The sequence below is a fragment of the Anneissia japonica genome, unplaced genomic scaffold (assembly GCF_011630105.1).
Source record: "Anneissia japonica isolate Jap-2015-1 unplaced genomic scaffold, ASM1163010v1 scaffold287579_len849171_cov184, whole genome shotgun sequence".
Taxonomy (NCBI): Eukaryota; Metazoa; Echinodermata; class Crinoidea; order Comatulida; family Comatulidae; genus Anneissia; species Anneissia japonica.
Window position 1 is genome coordinate 448,781 of NW_022755335.1, and position 13,864 is coordinate 462,644.

A 13,864-nucleotide genomic window follows, 5' to 3' on the forward strand; every position below is an offset into this window, starting at 1 on the left:
CGGTACCATATCGGAATTTCCGATTGCTAAAGGTACGGTAAATGATATTACGCCATGATTAGCCAATAGAAACGCTGATATATGCGTGACATCATTCAGTGCACTGCACTGCTGCTGCAAGAATAGTGTTTTTTTAGATGGTTTTAGCAACGATCGAAGATAAGAAATTTCGTTCGTTCGCGTGTGTTGTTGACAAGCTGTGATTAATATTCTGTAGCCCGAGGCCCTATAGCAAATAAAAAGGATAGCAGTTTTGCTAGATTTGGCGACATCAAGCGACTGAGTAAACTATTTTGATAGTAGAAGCCAGACCTAGGCCTTGCTACCCCTGCTACTGTGCAACTAATTCCCTGTAGTATTATATATAGTTTTCTAGGTATGAGTAGTTAATTGTATGCTTCAAATATTTACTCTTACTGTGTTTATGTATAATTGAGTGTTAGTCGATTGTATTCATGTGTTGTAATATTCTTTTTTTAATCAATGATTGTTAAGTCGCAATTTCTTGCATCTGAGATAGGCCTATCTAAGTGCCTGAAGCAGTGCACGTTGTATTGTTAGGCTAGCCTACATACATTGTAATACCACTATTGAATTAAATGATGTTACACATTTCTGTTGTTAGTGTACTACCTGTAAGGTGGTATGAGTTTATACTTGATAATAAGTTAAGTATGATTGTTAACTAATACAAGAGTACCGTAAGTCAGAGCATGGTTAAATTAGCTTTGTTACCGTAGGTCTGGCATGATTATCAATGCTTGGATTCCCCGCTGTGATTTTAATTGATCTATGGCTTTACAGCTGATAGCGAATCCATCCATAGAGGGTGCCGTAATGTAAACAAACAAGTAAGATGGCGGTGCCCACGATAATTCAGCGTTCGATGTACATAACGATCTTTCACGTTATAGTTTATGACTTGTTATGTTCGATGTTAAGACTTAATTATTTGCTATGATTTATAAATGATTGTAACATGATGATGGAATGCTATATATATAGAACAAATATTGGTATAATTACTTATTCTAGTAACGAGAACTTGGAGACAAGCTGAGCGAGGCTTGGGAATATTTGATGTGTGTAGCAGTCTTTGATTATAGACTGGAGGCGGAAATCGCTACCTGTGTACAGAGTTGGATTCAGGTACAAAATTATTATGATAGTATCGATTACAACTATTTTATTTAACATAATTGGCTATTTTAATGTGTTAAGCATTGATGAGTTTATTGATTCCTTGTATTTTATTCTTTTATATTAGTAGTATGTTAATTACTTATTCTATAATTACTGCAAGTGACCCTTTTATGAGTATTCATTCAGTGTGGTTATAATGTGATGTAAGAATGATTTATTTATCAACAAATTATTATTTTCTTTATTTGTTTTACTGTATGCTGGTTGTGTGAACCAGGTGGGTGGAGTACCCTATATGCTATCCTGTTGGGAGGATAGGGGTTAATAATTTGTGTAACCGTGAGGAAATTTGAGTTTGATGCTTATGTTGTACTGTACTATGATTCCAGAAACAGGGAATCAGGGGGAATGTTCATGGTGCATTGTGCAGTTAAACATATGCTATAGTAATTATGTAGTTCTGATTAGCAGTCTATGCTACAGTAAATGGTGTTTAACAATGAAGAGTAATTATTATTATTGCACAACTTGGTGTGTTGCTAGGACCATTACGTATGTTAACCTTATAATTTATACTGATACATGCATGTTTTAGTAATGTTTCAGGGGTTTCTTCTCTTTCTGTATTCTGTTGATACTGATTGTCTGACTGAGAACCACAATAAAAGGAGAACTTGCAACTCCATGTCTTTGTCGCTCATTTCTTGTCGACACAACCAGTGAGGTGGACACCCATCCCATGACACTACAGTACTAGGCCTTAGCCTAGCCTAGTAGTACGCCTATAATAAGCATTGGCCCCTAGGCGGGTATTCAGCCTATGCCCTAGGCCTAAGCCTAAGTAGACCATTCTCTTTGGTAGACCATAAAATACGCAAGAATAACAGAAAGGACGTTTAACCCAAACATTGTGATAAGCCCCAATCGAAGTAGGCCTACATGAAATGGGCCTAGGCTATTATGACATAAAATTGATCGTAACTGTTCGTGCCATATACACATTTCTCATGATCGCGACGTCGACTTTGCAAAAAAGCCAAAAAAATCAAGTCGGTCATTTCTATTGGCTAATCATGACATAATATTTAGCAATCGGAAGTTCCGATACAGTACCGTATCTCTAGCCACAGCGTTGAATTAATGTGAAACTAGGCCTAGCCTATATTTGAAGTCAATTGAATGATATAATTTTTTGTGTGCTACTACCTAGCTACCTAGGTCCTACTAAGCTAGTTACAGTAGGCCTAGGCCCCCTAGGCCTAGTAACGTTCTTATTAACCGGGCTTATAATAGGCCTAGCCTGGGCAGACAGCAGCAGGGCCTACTCACACTTCCAAGATGCGGTCTCCCTTCAGGATTCCGGCCTTCTCTGCAGCGCCTCCTTCCAAAACCGCACTAACATGCTGAAGAGGTGCATACAACTCTCCATTTATGCTTTTCAGCTGACCACCTTCACTGACTTGACCACGGACGTTAAATCCAAAGCCAGTTTCACTTTTGTGAATAGTAACAACGCGAGGTTTCGCAGTTTCTTCACTTCCCGGATTGTTAGACTCCGCCATGATTACCCTGGATGGATGGATTGCGACGAAAGTCATGTGACACTACGCTTAAAAAGTACAGGGTGTAGAGGACGCTGTTCTAAAAAATGTGTTTTTATCATCTGGAAAAAGAAAGAAACTACCACCAGATGAGGGACAAGGCCAAGTTGCTATAAAACGATTTTCAAAGAGGCCCGCACAATGAGTAATAAGGTACTGTCAGTGCTGGTGGTGCTACATGTTTAGCATCATAATATTTAAGAACGATTTCAACTATTTGTATACATTTGCTTGTCAATTTTCAACCACAAACATTTGATTTTCTGGGGCTAGGCCTAGGCAAGGTAGGGAACCAAGGTCGGACGGCCTACTGATGGAATAGGCTACACTATAATTGGGACTATGGACGACTGGGCCCTTTTTCAAGAAGGATTTAACAACTGATAAACAGTTTTTTAAAATGATGATGATAAAAAGAAAATGAAAGTATAATATAGTTTATATAACAGGAAGTGATACTGTATAAGAAAAGCATATAAAGGTTTTAGAAAACATTGCTGAATTACCTTTTTTTTCTATTTTAAATTAAATGTAGGTCAAAGCTGAAGAAGAGAAGAACAAAGGCAATGAGTGTATGAAATCTCAGAACCCAACAGAAGCTGTCCTTCATTACACAACAGGCATTAAGCTGGATGGGAAGGATCACCGTTTGTTTAGCAACCGTTGCTTAGCATTTTTACAAATCCAACAATATTACCTTGCTTTACAAGATGCCAAAACAGTTATCAAGCTGAATCCTGATTGGCCAAAAGTATATATTCAGTATTTTCTCAAGACGTATTTTTCTCAAAGCATCAAAAATCTTGTTTAATTAATTAAAATTTTATTTGTGGTCATCCTTGATAAACTCCTCCCTCAACTCATTATCTGGTGGTACAGTATCATCCCTGGTCAATTAGTGTTATATTGCTGTTGCTTTTTTTTTTTTGCAAGTTTCCTATAGAATTTAAAACTACTAGTGTTCAAAAAGTTTGTGAAAGGAAATTTTAAATTTTTGATTGTGAGCTGACTAATGACACCACTTTATTAATTCATTCCCTCAAAATTGTCTTGCATTATCAATTATTTCCATTCAATTTCGAAAGGTTACAGGCTGTGTTGGCAATTGCCAATTAATGCTGATAAAACTAATTACTTGATTTTTCAGTCCAGAAATAAACAACTCATACCATGGCTCATTAACTATCAATTTGTATTCTCTCTGTAAAGGGAATAAATTTGACAAGAGGAATATTTTTTAACCCCCACTTGCTAATGTTGTATTTCATTCTTTTTTGTTAGGCAATGAAAGTTGAAAGAAAAGCCTATAGAAAGGTATCAAGGAACCAAATCCCATATTATTATTAGATAATTTATACTTTGGTAATTATCTCTAGTGACTTCAGCAATGTTTTATTCATTAATTTAGTCGTATTACCATTAGATTTAAAAGAAATTGTTCCTTTTTCTGTAGGGTTATTATAGAAAAGGAGAAGTTGAGTATTGCACAGAGCATTATGAAGATGCAATCAAGTCTTATGAAGTAAGAACTTTATTTTCATCAAAAAACTAAATTGACAATTAAGTGATGAATTTGAATAGAACAAAAATTAAATCAGAAATTCAAGTCAAAGGATAGGCAAGATGTCTGATTTTGTATTGTAAATAATCCATATCAAAACTTACAAAGATGAAATGATAAAATAAAACTTTAAGACTCCTTTGTATGGAATTATATAGAATTTTATTTGAAAAAGATATAATAATAATTTAAAATATAACAAATTCTTGAGTTTCTTGATATCTAATACTAATAGGAATATTTATAATAAAAATACATATAAAATGTTTTAAATTTGGTTCAGGCTGGACTTGCACTGGAGAGTGAAAATGAAGGAATATTACAAGCCATCAATAAGTCAAAGAAAAAACTAGAGGAATTAACAGCATGTAAGTTTTGTCTTCCATTTACAGTCTATAAAAACATCTGTTATCTGTTACACCTGAATCATATATAATATACCCGCATTGATCTAGAACTCAACCTGATTATCGGAGAGATTGATCAACAGAGGGTGGGGTCCACATGAGCAAATCCCCCTAACGCTGAGACGATCTGAGGGTGTAACGGAGAGTGTGGTCCACATGAGGAGTGTGGGAGGCCGCCCCGATTTCTGGGATACTTCCAGGAGACTTCGGACCCCTGTTATATATAGAAAATATGATTAGGAGCGAGTTGAAACTCTACTGTATCACCTGCTGTAACTCTGCAGTTACTTTAGTTCTATAATTAAATTTTATTTTTACTTACCGTCTCGTCTCTTGAACTTAGAATGAATTTATTTCCTACTTTAGTTCTACCTTTAAATTTTTATGTCTCACCCTGACCTTAATCACCTGATATATATCACATACAGTACTATAGTCAATTATACATGTCCATGGAACACATACTTGGCACTCTTGAAATGAAACTAGTGGCTATGCTCTGACTTGAACTTTGATCTTTCTAAGAAGCAGACCTATCCAAGAATTTTGACAATAGCTCTTTTTCTAAATGGATATGGGCACTGCAAAGGAGCCTTGGAATATTATATTATTTAATTTGTTTTTTTTTTTTATCCTAAACACTATTTTCTTGATATAGCTGAGCGACGACTACCCTGGATAAGTGCAGCACTTGGTATGTTGGTTGGCACTGTAATTGTCCTTGCTGATCACTTGGCTGCCGACAATCCTATGTTACAGGTGAGAAGATGGTTGCTCTCAACCTCAGCAAAATACACTGTGACCTCTATCCCCACAAAAGCTGATTGTTTTTACAGCAATTCATACTTTCATTTGAAAGGCATATATATGTACAGGTATAATGTTTTTATAATTCTCTCGCTTGAAGATTGAAATTAAATAAACCATGGGGTGGGTTGCTAAGATTGTATGTTTATAAAAGTAAACAGTAGTAGTTTTCCTTATAATTAAAATGCATCAATTTTAACCGTTATATACAGTATTTATATATTCATTGCAAATCTAAATTGCTTCTGTCTGTCTCATTGGAACTTGTCTTTCAAAATGAGCAATTCTATGTTTAAAGGGAAGGTGTTTAGAATTTAGTTTTTTAAAAGTGCTGTAAATAGGTAGTTTTCGCCACATGACGTTAACATTAAAGGATGACCTCATAATTTTTCACCTTGTGTTGCGGAGTACGTTAATTTCAGGATTTTACATGCTCGACGTACGTTAGTTACGGGTTTGCACATGCATATTTTTCCGATTTGTTTACAAAAGGGTGGAGCTATTGCATTGCATGTTGGGTACTCACATTTAAAATTAAGGTTAACTCCGTGTGGCGAAAACTACCTAATTTGTACTGTGTGCTGTCTTAATAGTTTGTTATTTGGTCTTGCAGTCAATGGTTCTGAGAACTGTATTTGTGGTAGTTTTTATTTCACTTGGTTTGCTTGGTAGTTGGTTGTACAAGTACATGCTACAGTTACAACGGTCATCTCTACTTGAACCACTTCCGGACCTAGGATTTGGTAAGGAAATTTCAATGCTTAAAATATCAACATAAAAGCTGAAGTTATTATTTTTATTATTAAAACTCTATTTTGATATGGATATTCGATCTCACAAAGTTCATGTTATTTTACAAAGTCATGTTTTCATCTTGGAAATTTCCATTAACTATGTAATTGGAAAACTAATGAAAGTATAATAAAGATTGTGACTGAAGATAAATTTTTTCTCAAATATAGGGTCAACCGACAGCAGCTCTAACAGTACACAAAACAGTAAAAAAATAACCGAGACAAAGCGAAACAAGAGAAAGAGTACAAAGACCTGATGACTGCAGCAGACACATTGTCATGCATTTTTAAGAGGCAAACACCAATCACTGACATATTGCCGGTCTTGGACGTAAACAATCACTCTACCAAGCAGAGGATGATGCAGATCCTGTAAACTGGTTACTTTAATATGAACTTCATTTGCTGTAATTCAGCTTGCTAGAATATATCATTGCAGTTCAGCATGAATGAATGTTCAATTTCTCTTTGGAATATACTACTTTCAACAACTGAACCAAAAGGTTATTGTTCAGATTATTTCCAAGATGTATTTGATATATAAATATGACATGGATCCACTTCCTACATGTTTTAAGAAAGATTATTCTGACTCCCATGGACAGTTAATGATGAATGCCTATTCATTTACACAGCATTTTTGCGATGATTAGTGTGGGCGCACTTCAACTCTACCTTAAGGATGGACAGCAAAAACTTTGGACATCAATAATTGTTAAGGAGAGGGCATATACAATAGACAATAATTTAATTTAGAATTAATAAAATTTGTTTGTTAAATGTGTAACAATTAAAAAAATAAACAAGCATTGAATATCAGTACAATAGTGCAATGTCAGTTTGAAAATCTGAAAGAAACGCAGAAACTTCAAATAAAAACAGACTAAGAGAATTATGAAGTTTATTTTTTGCATTGTTTTAGTACATACAGTAGCTATAAACATTTAAAATATAAATCAAAGCAAAATTATAGTTTGTTTGGTTGCTTGCATTCATGATATATACCTTAGAATAAATAATAAATTTATGCAACTATAATATATGGTGTGACTGCCTATGAAGTGCAGATATGATTATGACTATAATTCACATGTAATGAAATATAAAAAAATTGTTTTGTGTTCCATTACAAAACATTCAAGTAAGTTTTCCACAATGAAAGCATATTAATTTAAAGCAATATATTTAGTTTTGGTTCTTTTAAAAAGAATACAAAAAGTGGTTCCACCATCTTACAGTAGATGGCAATCAGCATTTGATAAGCTTAAATTTGTTTACATAAAAGACATGAGTAAATCATAATACTGTACATATTACAAAAGATTTACTATACAAATGGCAGTGGGGAAAATTATATTGTCAGCCAGGCAAGCAAGCAATGTTATTGTGATTTTTAAGTATCTTTTAAGCACAATTTTTACTATCCTAAAATTAGTCCCTACTTGCCAACCAGGGGTTTTACTCCTAGAAACTTAGTTGAGAATCTAGGTGGTCCCTTTTGGTTTGGACATTCTGTCAGACATGTTTCTCCCCCACCCACTGTTAGCAATTTTCTAAATCTATCACTATTTTTAACCTACAAATTTTATTCAAATAAAATAAGAATCAACATAAGACTGCTCAAATTAAAAGCTCTAAGATAATGGATACTATGCATCTAATGTTTTGTTGAAGTAAATTTATCCAGATGCCATCATCCCCATTCCAAGGTCTGGGGATATTACCCCATTTGTAGTAATATAGCACACTAAATAAAGATATGAAGAAGCCATGACTAGTGGTGTATATACAATGGTAGAAACAAATGCACTTTGGATTTACCGGTTTGCAAGCTTTGTGTGTGCAGATTTATCAATTAATACTGAATGCCTTGCAGCAGGGGCGTACCGTGGGGGGGGGGGGTCGATGGGTGTGGTCGACTCCCCCTTTTAAAGAAAGTGCCCTTTAAATATGCTCGCTTCACTCACAAATAACGCACCCTGCGAATTCTGAAAGCTTCGCTAAATTTCTCCGAGTTCAGCTTTCCCCCTGTGCTTTCGTTTCAACCCCCCTTAGATTTTTCACCGTACGCCCCTGTGCAGGAATCAATTATTCAGATAACGACGAACAAAATATGAATATTTTACATCATTTATGATAAACTAGTATGCTAGGCTATAATTAGTTTGCCTGCATAAGTAGCTACAGTTGTACAATAGCTTCTACTATAGCATCAACGGCCACTTTGCATTAATTTTGTCCGATTTAGACGAGGGGTAAATCTACCTAGGTAAAATTATCACAATGTTCACACTTGGATATAAATATAAATTTTGTGAATGCATGGATGGCAATTTGACCAAGGAGGATGTTAGGTATGTTGTTCGTACTTGACTATATAGCCAAACTGATCAGGTTTATCATTATTATTCAACAAAAAAAGTACAATGCAAACAGGCTTTAAGCTTAATACAGTACAGTACTCTGTAAATTATTTACAAATTGTGTAAAGAAGTATTTCTTTTTGTTTTGTTTTTTAGACCCTGCAATAAAGTACTCTATGAGATAATACCATAAAAGTGAAATGAATGAAATAAATATACACTGTCTGTAGTAAAATATGAAAAAAATATCCTTATATAATTTTCATTAGCACATTGAATTATTCAATTAATTTCATCAATAATTTATCAACTTCAATTGAGACATAATAATACGGTAATGTTATGAGTAGCCCTAATAGCATAACGATCTACAGAGAATGACAACAGTATAAATTAGTGTAAAAATTTATTGAGCGAAAAGCTTTCAAACACACAGTGCAATGCTTAAGGTAGACTTGCCAAAAGTCTCTAAATTATTGATTTTTTTTTAGCGTTTATGTCCAGAAGCTTGTTATTAGAGTTCCTATATAGGAACTCTACTTGTTATGTTGTTGATTTTGAATGGGAATAAACCCAGAAAAAGTATAGCATGGAATGCCATTGGTGCAAAGAAGTAATATGGAACGCCACTGGGGCCAAAATAAATTTATGTTTAATAGTTTTCACTAATGATTAGGACAAAATTTAGAGGCTGCAATCAAGTCTATGCTTAAGGTGAAGACGTGCACTGAGTGCCAGTGGTGGCGCCAGCAGGCTCAAGAACCTCCACTCTTCGGACAGGCCAAGCTCATGTTTGCCATGACTCATCAGACCAAAAAAAAACAAAACAAAATATAATATATATTTATGAAGAGAAAAAAATGCTTAAACTGCGCAGTTTCTTTTGACCCACTCCCAGTCTGTAACTGACTAGTGCCACCCCCCCCCCACCCACTAACTGCTAATAACTCCCCCATCCCCCAAGTTTTTAATCTAGGGCCACCAACTCAGTCGTGGATTAAAAGGGGAGGGGGTGCAAGAAGAAGGCCTGGAAGAATTTACTTTAAAATATTTAAGAATTCTTAAAAATTTAAGAATTTACTTCAAAAAATCTTAAATTGATTACCAACTAATTTAATTTAAGCCTACAAAATTTATTTTTAATTAAATTATTTTCTCATTCTACTTTTTAAATAAAAACTAAATATTTATAATTTTATATATAAAGTAAGCAACTGAATTATAGAATTTTACCGATTTCAAGATTACCAGGTCAACACAAACAGCATACCTTTATATCTTTTAATGCCTCAATTCTGTAGCAGAGGACTACCATCAGGGTTGGATTTAGGATGTTTCAGTCTGGGAGAGAGTGGGGTGAAAACCACCAATCAAGGACCTAAGGTTCAAGAGGATTTGGGAGGAGATGCTCCTCTAAATTTATATTATATTGCTGATGGGGGCTTAAGTTCCCGTTTTGCCATTTCTTGGATCTGTCTTGACAATTCACTCACATCTTCTGATGTGATTTATCCAAGCTATACTCACTTGGCTTCTATTAATGTTCTTTATGGACAACTTTTTGATGTATTTAGTCCAATGCTTCCTTTATTGGCCCCTTTCTAACATCTTTTCTTTTTCTTCCATAATGTACAATCTCAGCGATTAGCCACTGCTCCTGATGATCAAAAAACTTCCCTTGAATAAGTTCGCCAAGATGACGCTATTCTTCTTTGTTTCATGACAGTAACTCTAATTAAACATAAAAGTTACTTAATAATTAATTCAGTTCATATAAGCACTGTTACTAACTACATATCAAGTATTGCAGCATTGAAATATTGAACTATTTCTAATTAAAGTTTGATACAGTAATACAAATTTTCAATAAACAATATTGGTGTAATTTTGTATACATATGATATTTTTAATATTTGTAAATATTTTGTAAATACACTGATTTCAGCCCTTGGCTGACGTTCGTATATTGATATATTATACCTGAATATTAAAATAAATAAATAAAACGAGCAATTGCAGCTTTTAAAATAGACATTCATATAGGCACTGTTCCTAACTACGTTTTAAGTATTGCAGCATTAAAATATATAAATAGATTCAATAACAGACAGATACTTCAATAAAACTAATTTCCATATAAACAATATAAATTGCAGCTTTTAAAATAAATATAGAAAACTTCCTCTAAAAATATTTACAATATTAAACTAAACAATTTAGTGTTGTGTTTTGCCAATCTTACTAGTCTGGCTCAGTGAGCACAAAAATGCTCTTGCTGATCTACAGTATGTACACAAGCATATTTTAGGTTAAAACAATTCTGTCTCAAGAATTTGCATTCATCAAATGTTCACAACTCTATATTCATCAAATCCTATGCATGCTGGCCATGTACTGTTTTTAACATTGAGAATGAAATATTAAAGGGCAGAGCACATCAATGGTTGTGAATATAAGCTATTACTAAGTTCCTGTTCAGAAATTTATGATCAAGAAGACATGAAATATCTAGTTAAATAATAAAAGTTGAAGTCGTATTAGTCAGTAACATGGAATACAAATAAAATAAGTGCAGTTATGAACAGTTTAATCTTGTGTTCCTTCATCCACCTGATGAAGCTTGACCATGCTAGCATAAGTTTGTGTCTCAATAAATTTTGTTTAGTCAAAAGAAGGTGTCTATTGTACGTATTTTATTTGTAATTCTAGTTAAGTTAAATGTTTACTAATGTATGAGAGAGGTCTACCCAAAACTACCCCTGAAAACCCATTCAAAGTTAGTACACTTGTCACCTCTGAAATTTATAGACCACTCCAATGCCCTCTACTTCTACTTGTTCGTACAACCATTTGCGTTTACAGCGACATTCGTTACCACATTTTGGCGACTTGCAGAGTGGGCATGGGAAGTGGCATCCTGGGCACTGATGATTGAGGCAATCACACAAGTCTCTACCACTTTCTTGTAGTAAACCTTGCTCATTGTACACCATCTTTTTTTTGTTTTTTGCCCTATATTAAAAAATTTAAATTCATTGTAATTACAGATTAGTTGGCCTATTGTACAAAGGCAATAAAAGTTAATATAAAGTGTTTACATTCATTCTTTGTTGAAGTACAGGCAATTAACAACTAACTTATGGTTTACCAATATGTTAAAAAAAATGCAATATCCAATCCAGTGATCTATCCATGGGTGTGTGCCAAAAATCTTTCACCCAGTTTCCCCCCCCCCCCAACCCACTTCCCAGCCTCTGGAAAATGTTTGAAGCAAAAAAAATACTCTCAAGTGGTTAAAATTCACCTTATAACCTTATTTTGCAAGCTACAGTAATCCTCCTCACTTAATAATCAACACCCTCACTTCATCTTCGTGCTCCCATCAGCCTACCCATTTTAAGACTGACATTTTAATATATGCCACTGACAATATCAGGTCTTACACATTGTCTGCGACTGAAGTAAAAACCTGTATGTATCCTATCTGATATTTCTGAAATGCATCCATGCTATTACTAAATAATTGTTCAATAACAATACTACAACTGTACACTTATTCATAACATTAAGACACTCTATTCTCACCGTCCTATAGCTGCAGATGTTCTCATAACTTTTCTCATTTCGCGAGCACTGGTATTTGGATCGAACACTTGTAGAGGTCCAGGATTACGAAATTGTAAATTCTTGATGAGTTTTTGAGTTGCCTGGAAAGGAGAGTTTATAATCAAATGAACAAATTGAAATTTAAAGCACTATACAACTACCATATTTCTTCGAATAATTTATTGATTTGAGGATGGCATTTATACGGTAATTCTTAAGTTATTTTATAATACATTATCAGTTTACTTTTTTTAATGTCTGATCCTTATCCACCTCCTTGTTTCCAATTTACTTGGCCAACTACTTTGGATAGAGTATTTGCTATTGGATTAATAGTAGGCCTACTTTAGTTTTCATCATCATTTTAAAATTTTGGGATGCAAAAAAATAAGGCAAAGGATATTCTTCCGACAATGCCATAGTGCATTAGGATAGCGAGACAGAGGAAGGTTAGGGTAAGGGTCTTCCATTTCTATAGTGTAAATACAGTGCAATGTCTCTATGTGCTCTTTCTCCCAGTGTCGAGAGTAAAATTAAATCAGGATTTAAAAAGTGAACAAAGAGGAACATCACTTATGAAATTGGCTAAGTTGTTCCACAAATTTGGTGCAGCAACAGACAAGAATCTACCACCACAGGTTTTCAACTGACCAGAAGGACAATAAAGAATGGTAGAAACATGGAGGTATTATTGAGGAGATCACTCGGCAACAGATCCCTTTGACGGGACAAACCAATGGATCGCGCACGGGAATTGTATCTGCATAATTGTATTGGTTATATATATATATATATATATATATATATATATATATATATGTATACTATACAAAATCTGCGTGGAAGTCGGCCCTTATTTTCCAAATGTGCAGATGGAAGTTTTTGCGCAGAGGATTGGCCACACAGGCCGTGGCCCTTACTATGGCCTAGGCCTATAGAGATAGGCCTACCACTATATACAGTCTGGATTGGATCAATATTTTCAAATCTTGAAGTTAAGAAAGCTCCCACTCACACAGTGACACAGACACTGAACCATGTTTTTATTTTAGGTAAGCTCACTCTAGGAGGAGTCTTAGCACGCTAAGTCTAGGTGGATAGGCGGTCTAGACTAGAGTCTAGGCCTATATAGAGTAGGCCTAGCCTACAGTAGCTTGGCCTAGCTAGGCCACTAGGAAAAACCTTGTTCGATGCGTCCACCATCATAAGCCTACAAACACCAAAATATGTTTAAAATCAACGTACATCAGTCTTTTGACTTTCATTGTGATTTGAATTTAGTTCGTTCAGTTGATATGAGCTTCCAATAGCTAAATCTCCTACAGGATCATTATCAGTTGGATCAAAAGAACTTGTTTGTCTTTCCATGGAAGCTGCCATTTTGAAGTTTATGTGAAGGAAATGGCCTTTCCAATCTATATATATAACAAATAAATAAAAGCTATTCTAAATATTTGTTTGTGATATTTAGTACAGAATAATATATTGGTAAGCGTTTCTAATTATTTTTTTTATTGAAGAAATGTTTATTCATAAGGCAATAAGTATATATTTAATAGCAATTACATAACTATTTCAGCTT

The 13,864-nt window shown here is 34.4% G+C and overlaps 3 protein-coding genes across 4 annotated transcripts in view; 1 reads left to right on the forward strand and 2 right to left on the reverse strand.

Annotated features, from left to right (window-relative positions):
* The window catches only part of LOC117123412 (sorting nexin-27-like), a gene marked incomplete in the record, with an annotated part of 41,573 nt that extends 38,827 nt beyond the window's left edge, over positions 1 to 2,746 (reverse strand). Inside the window, 1 exon segment of the mRNA XM_033269317.1 lies at positions 2,473 to 2,746. Within this exon segment, the coding sequence (XP_033125208.1) occupies positions 2,473 to 2,741 (269 nt within the window).
* Positions 2,747 to 2,760: 14 nt separating this feature from the next.
* Positions 2,761 to 7,205, forward strand: LOC117123413 (hsp70-Hsp90 organizing protein-like). 2 transcript variants are annotated; one of them, XM_033269318.1, is made up of 8 exons: positions 2,761 to 2,897; positions 3,280 to 3,495; positions 4,026 to 4,058; positions 4,198 to 4,266; positions 4,589 to 4,673; positions 5,371 to 5,471; positions 6,133 to 6,262; positions 6,482 to 7,205. In XM_033269318.1, exons 1-8 carry the CDS (start codon positions 2,886 to 2,888, stop codon positions 6,568 to 6,570), a joined length of 735 nt encoding a protein of 244 aa, XP_033125209.1. In that variant the 5' UTR covers positions 2,761 to 2,885; the 3' UTR covers positions 6,571 to 7,205. The 2 variants fall into 2 exon arrangements, with proteins under 2 accessions (XP_033125209.1, XP_033125210.1); XM_033269319.1 differs by lacking the exon at positions 4,026 to 4,058.
* Positions 7,198 to 13,684, reverse strand: LOC117123414 (ARL14 effector protein-like). The gene is made up of 4 exons (XM_033269320.1): positions 13,528 to 13,684; positions 12,262 to 12,383; positions 11,470 to 11,688; positions 7,198 to 10,407 (listed from the first exon to the last, which is right to left on the reverse strand). Exons 1-4 carry the CDS (start codon positions 13,660 to 13,662, stop codon positions 10,341 to 10,343), a joined length of 543 nt encoding a protein of 180 aa, XP_033125211.1. The 5' UTR covers positions 13,663 to 13,684; the 3' UTR covers positions 7,198 to 10,340.
* Between the last annotated feature and the right edge of the window lie 180 nt (positions 13,685 to 13,864).